The following is a 6,564-nucleotide window of genomic DNA, read 5'->3' as shown; positions in this document are numbered from 1 at the left end:
AGATCATCACTTGCTTGCTTGACTCTCTTCACTTTATTATTGGTTTTGTGACCTTTCGTCTTCTGTCATCCACCTATTCCATGACCTTCGAAGCCTGTACAAATGCTGTAGTATTTTTGTATACGTGATGGCAAAATTGACAAGCACCAACCACAATGAATGAAAAACATTTCTTCTTTTTCTTTGCTAGATATCCGAGCAGTCAAAGTTCTTCTCCATCTTTTACTTGGCAATCAATACAGGAAGCCTGCTTTCGACGTTCATCAGCCCGATGCTTCGTGGTGAGGGGACTTGGATCTCACTACTTTCTTTGAATTGTTTTCATAACCAACAGAACAACCAATTCAATATCATGGATTATTTAAACCACTCCTTTTCTCAACACTTTCTTCCTCATCCCATTTCCTGTGGCCATGATAACAAGTAAAGCAAATTTTGCAGCCTTTGCTCCAATGTGGTAATATAAAGGAAAACTAAGGTGAAATGACCAAAATTGATAATCACCTCCAGCACCAAAGATGAATGGAAGTTATGTTTTCACCTCTGTCTGTCTGTTTGTTTGTGAACAAAATATCTCAAAAAGCTGTGGACGGATTCGGACGAATTTTGGCGGAGTGCTTGGGTATGTGATGAGGACAAAATGGTTAGATTTTAGTGATGATCCGAATCCGGATCTGGAGTCAAGAATTTTTAACGTGATTTTTCACCATTGAGAGATCGGGCCATAAACAACAAAGAGCAGGATATCTAAAAAAAAATTGTGGATGGATTCGGGCGAAACTTGGTGGATGAGTTGGTTCGGTGACGAGAACAAGCCGATTAGATTTTACTTCAAGTCCGAATCCAGATCCGGTCTGTCAGTGGTATAAAAAACGTAAACTAATCAGCCTGACGGAGGTATACTCTCTACCGAGTGCTCTTCTACTTACCAATAGTATCTTGACAGCACAACCATGAACTTAAAATGATCCTTTGCAACCTGCATGTGCATATTTTCCAGCAATGTAAAGCAGCATGTGCTTTATCTATGTCAGTAGCAGACATTGAAAGTTCATTGCCATCCAGATGCTGTGAAGCCTGAAATCCACCAAAATTTCATTCAAAGTGTTTGTGTCGGGGTCTGAGCCGTGCTTTCTGCCAGGAGTCGACCGACATCCAATTATAAATGTGACAAATGCTTGTGAATTTATAGCACTGCATATTTCCTTGCTGTTCTAATACTTCTGGTAATAAAGCATAGATGTAGTCTTTATCAAATTTTTACTTTGCATAATAACTTCGAAAAAAATGCACTATTTAGCCGCAAAATTAATTCACAATCCAAAGTCAGGCTCATGCTGGATAAAAAATAACCACGGTATGAGCGGTTAAGAATGAAAGAAAAGGGGAGAAGAAAAGCAAGCAGATATTGGACTGATAAACAAACATAACCTGTAAAATAAAAGAGAAAAATGTGAGGTATGGCAGAAGGTTCTTTGAGATTTAAAAAACATATACTGTATCATGAATGGAAATGGGGGATTACTGGAGAAGATGCTAAGCTGAAATCTTGAAGCAGTGGATGGAAGAAACTGATTGGACAGACACAAGAAGCAAGTGGATTCCACAGGTGAGAAAAGAGAGGGATGGAATGCACATGAGCAAGAAGCCCCTTACTTTGAAACGTTCATAAGGTGCTGGATGAATGCGTCCACCCTGTTAAGGCTGTCGTGGAGCAGACAGCTGAAATAAAAGGAAACGAGTATAAAGAGCAATCAGAGATTGCAGACCTTCACCAGGAGTTTTTTTGTGTGGTGTGTTGTGTGGTGTTTGTGTAATTTTGTGTGCTGGTTTGTTATGTAATTAATATGAGACACAATTAGAACTGGCAGTGATGACCGGGTCCCAAGACAACCCGCTTTGATGCAACCCCGCTTTGATCAGAAACCTGATCCTGGCCATGACGTCTTTCATTATTATTCAGTTGAATTCAGAATAGGGTTAAAATAAATTCAATTCAAATCAAACGGAAGACCAAATAGGAACAGTCCTGCATTGGAGTAATCAGAAGGAACCAAAACAAGCAAAAGGAAAAAATGAAGTCATCAGGAGGAACCTGGATAGGATTTGCATTTCAGCTGATTCTCCTCTACCCTCAAGCCCACCTAGGCACAGCCAAGTGAGCCTTATTCAAAAACAAACAAACCCATATCAAAATATTTAATAATTCTGGCTGCCAGACTATATGTCCAATCAAGTTGAAATTTAAAACATGTATTCCTCATTATGACTAGATCCCAACGGTGAAGTTTCACGTCAATTGATTAAGCGGTTCCAGAGAAAACATTATTTAATATTTTTCTTCATTCCAATATGGCTGCCAAACCATGTGACCTATCAATTATTTCTTAACACACTTGTACAATTTTGAAATTCAGGCCGTAACAAAATGTGGCAAAAGTCGAGGGGTGAATACTTTCTGAAGGCACCGTATGCATCATGATACTCTTTGTACTTGGTTTTTGTAATTTAAGAGAAAATATTATCATAACCCCTTTTTGTGAGTTTATCACTGCTTGAGTTATAGAAGGAATCATAATTAATTTTATCTTTGTGCTCTTTATGGGAGACTTTCAGGATTTTCAGCAAAATCTACAATAACCTCTTAATCTCTGTGGTCAATCTAATTCCTTGTTAGGTCTCCTTTTCCTTCTGGGCTTATTGTTTGGTTTTCCTTTCATTCGCTGCTTTTACTGCTGCTTAAATTCCTCCAGTAAGAGCCGCTGCTGTCCTGCAAATTGAGGAATTGGAAATGGAAGAAAGCCACCACTTATCTCCCTTTGTATATCTTCACATGAGTGTTGACATTTTCATTTTGAGCATGCCATTTTGGTTTAGGATTCTCTATTTTTATCTGGTTTCTGAAACATCCAACCCTGATGGTGCCTTTTCTTTAAATTGTGGTCCCATTATTGAACATTGTAATTGATGATGAATACACAAATTCGGTTATTGAAGAATAATTTGAATTATGTATACTATGACTGTTTACTTTGTCACTTTCATTGCCACCATGTATCTGCTTAGAAATTTTGTTCAGCTAATCGTATCACCATTCTCTTAAGCCTGGCGTTGTTGGCTTTGTGGTTAGGGTGGCTGGCTTGGGATCCGAGGTTCCCGAGTTCGAACTCCGTTGGCCACTGAATTAACGCCAGGTGGGGTTGACTCAGCCTGTCATCCTTCTGAGGTCGACAAAATGAATACCAATGTCCTGGTAATTGGGGCTATGGTGTACATCAGTGGCATCGCCAACCAATGATGAATGTCTCCAACAAATTTTGCAACCAGCAGCCAAAAAGGCTGCACACAAGAGTGTGTGTGCACCATTCTCTTCATTAATTGGTTTCTTCTTCTTCTTCTTTTGCATGCATCACATGGCTGTGAGGAGCATCATTGGCTGAGGGTGTGGCTGTGCTGCTGATGCAACACCCTCTATCGGTTGTAGTAGGAATATGTAATTTGTTCGGGGTGCTTGAGATTGCTCATCTCTACTCTTCGTGAAGGACACCGTGGGATATTTCATGTCCAACAACTCGTGCTGGCAGACGGGACACCCACTTTAACGTCTGTACAGGGATGGCACACGCATTGATGCCTCGCACTGTCTGTGAGACACCTGGATGACAGTTTGTAGCTGGGCTGAAATTGGAACCCAGGCTAGATGATTCAGTGGTGGCTGTGCATACCTCCTGGCTATCCTGCCAGCCCCATTAATAGGCAATTCCATTTCTTTAAATAATAGTTTAAAAAAGCAACAATAATGTCAATTTCTTCAGCCTCTCGTTTTTCAATTTCAATGAAGTGGTCGCTCTTTATATAGTTTATAGTTTCTTTATACTTTATATAGGACTTTATAGTTTCCTTTTGGGGAATCGAATTAATTATATATAACTTGCTTTTAAAACCAGCCATAACTCAAATGGGCTCCTTATTACACTGTTGCATTCACAAGCATTTTCATAAGACCAAGAAGTGTTTGCATAATCTTTTTTTTTTTCTCAATCCCAGTTTTCTAATCTGTTCTGTGGAGAAAACATGGGATTCAGAGACTCCAAATTGTTTCACCTTGCCATTTTACATCAAAATACCATTTTTTTCAGTATCATTGTTTCCAGTTGGTTTTGCTAAAACCCTTAATGAATGCAACTTTCACTTAACTACTCCAACATTTCATGTATAAATGATGCTACATCTTTTCAAGAATATATATATATATATATATATATATATATATATATATATATATATATATATATATATATATATATATATATATATATATATATATATCTTCTTGTTCTTTCGGCTGCTCCCTTTTGGGGTCGCCACAGCGGATCATCCGTATGATCCGCATAGTGATTTGGCACATGTTTTATGCCGGATGCCCTTCCTGACGCAACCCTGGTCGCCTCTTATGACACAGGGATATGGTACACCTATTTTAACCGGGGTATACACTGGCCCAGTACACTGGTACTCATTTTGTCGACCTCGGGAGGATGACAGGCTGAGTCGACCCCCTGGTGTATTAATTCAGTGGCCCAACGGGGCTTGAACTCAGGACCTTTTGGATCCCAAGCCGCTGCCCTAACCACTGCGCCAACACCAGGCTATATATATATATATATATATATATATATATATATATATATATATATATATATATATATATATATATATATATATATATATATATATATATATATATATATATATGTATATATATATATATATATATGTATATATATATATATATATATATATATATATATATATATATATATATATATATATATATATATATATATATATATATATATATATATATTACATTACACACACACACACACACACACCCACACACACACACACACACACACACACACACACACACACACACACACACACACACACACACACACACACACACACAGTGGGGAGAACAAGTATTTGATACACTGCCGATTTTGCAGGTTTTCCCACTTACAAAGCACGTAGAGGTCTGTAATTTTTATCATAGGTACACTTCAACTGTGAAAGATGGAATCTAAAACAAGAATCCTGAAAATCACATTGCATGATTTTTAAATAATTAATTTGCATTTTATTGCATGAAATAAGTATTTGATACATCAGAAAAACAGAGCTTAATATTTGGTACAGAAACCTTTGTTTGCAATTACAGAGATCAGACGTTTCCTGAAGTTCTTAACCAGGTTTGCACAGACTGCAGCAAGGATTTGCCCACTCCTCCATACAGATCTTCTCCAGATCCTTCAGGTTTCGGGGCTGTCGCTGGGCAACACAGACTTTCAGCTCCCTTCAAAGATTTTCTTTTGGGTTCAGGTCTGGAGACTGGCTCGGCCACTCCAAGACCTTGAGATGCTTCTTACGGAGCCACTCCTTAGTTGCCCTGGCTGTGTGTTTCGGATCGTTGTCATGCTGGAAGACCCAGCCACGCCCCATCTTCAATGCTCTTGTTGAGGGAAGGAGGTTGTTGGCCAAGATCTCGCGATACATGGCCCCATCCATCCTCCCCTCAATACGGTGCAGTCATCCTGTCCCCTTTGCAGAAAAGCATCCCCGAAGAATGATGTTTCCACCTCCATGCTTCACGGTTGGGATGGTGTTCTTGGGGTTGTACTCATGCTTCTTCTTCCTCCAAACACGGTGAGTGGAGTTTAAACCAATAAGCTCCATTTTGGTCTCATCAGACCACATGGCCTTCTCCCATTCCTTCTCTGGATCATCCAGATGGTCATTGACAAACTTCAGACGTGCCTGGACATGCGCTGGCTTGAGCAGAGGGACGTTGCGTGCGCTGCAGGATTTTAATCCATGACGGCGTCGTGTGTTACTTATGGTTTTCTTTGATACTGTGGTCCCAGCTCTCTTCAAGTCATTGACCAGGTCCTGCCGTGTGGTTCTGGGCTGATCCCTCACCTTTCTCATGATCATTGAGGCTCCACGAGGTGAGATCTTGCATGGAGCCCCAGACTGAGGGAGATTGACTGTTATCTTGAACTTCTTCCATTTTCTAATAATTGCGTCAACAGTTGTTGCCTTCCCACCAAGCTGCTTGCCTATTGTCCTGTAACCCATCCCAGCCTTGTGCAAGTCTACAATTTTGTCCCTGATGTCCTTAGACAGCTCTCTCGTCTTGCCCATTGTGGAGAGGTTGGAGTCTGGTTGAGTGTGGACAGCTGTCTTTTATGCAAATAACGAGTTCAAACAGGTGCAGTTAATACAGACAATGAGTGCAGAATGGGAGGGCTTCTTAAAGACAAAACTAACAGGTCTGTGAGAGCCAGAATTCTTACTGGTTGGTGGGTGATCAAATAATTATTCCATGCAATAGAATGCAAATTAATTATTTAAAAATCATGCAATGTGATTTTCAGGATTTTTGTTTTTGATTCCGCCTTTAACAGTTGAAGTGTACCTATGATAAAAATTTCACACCTCTACATGCTTTGCAAGTGGGAAAACCTGCAAAATCGGCAGTGTATCAAATACTTGTTCTCC

General features: G+C 39.6%; 1 protein-coding gene across 3 annotated transcripts in view; it reads left to right on the top strand.

Annotated features, from left to right (window-relative positions):
• LOC147022160 (solute carrier family 15 member 2-like) overlaps window positions 1-6,564 on the top strand; it is a 315,727-nt gene that overhangs the window by 72,461 nt on the left and 236,702 nt on the right. For all 3 annotated transcript variants that reach the window (XR_015061088.1, XM_085892805.1, XM_085892804.1), the window contains exon 6: window positions 191-281. Coding sequence is in view for 2 of the 3 variants with exons in the window: in XM_085892805.1 (XP_085748931.1) it covers window positions 191-281 (91 nt within the window). In the remaining variant the exon portion in view is untranslated. The remainder of the gene's footprint in view (window positions 1-190; window positions 282-6,564) is intronic.

Source organism: Eptatretus burgeri, chromosome 8, assembly GCF_056783735.1.
Source record: "Eptatretus burgeri isolate ZD-2024b chromosome 8, Ebu_testis_v1, whole genome shotgun sequence".
Classification (NCBI taxonomy): Eukaryota; Metazoa; Chordata; class Myxini; order Myxiniformes; family Myxinidae; genus Eptatretus; species Eptatretus burgeri.
This window is presented reverse-complemented; position numbering and strand designations above follow the sequence as displayed.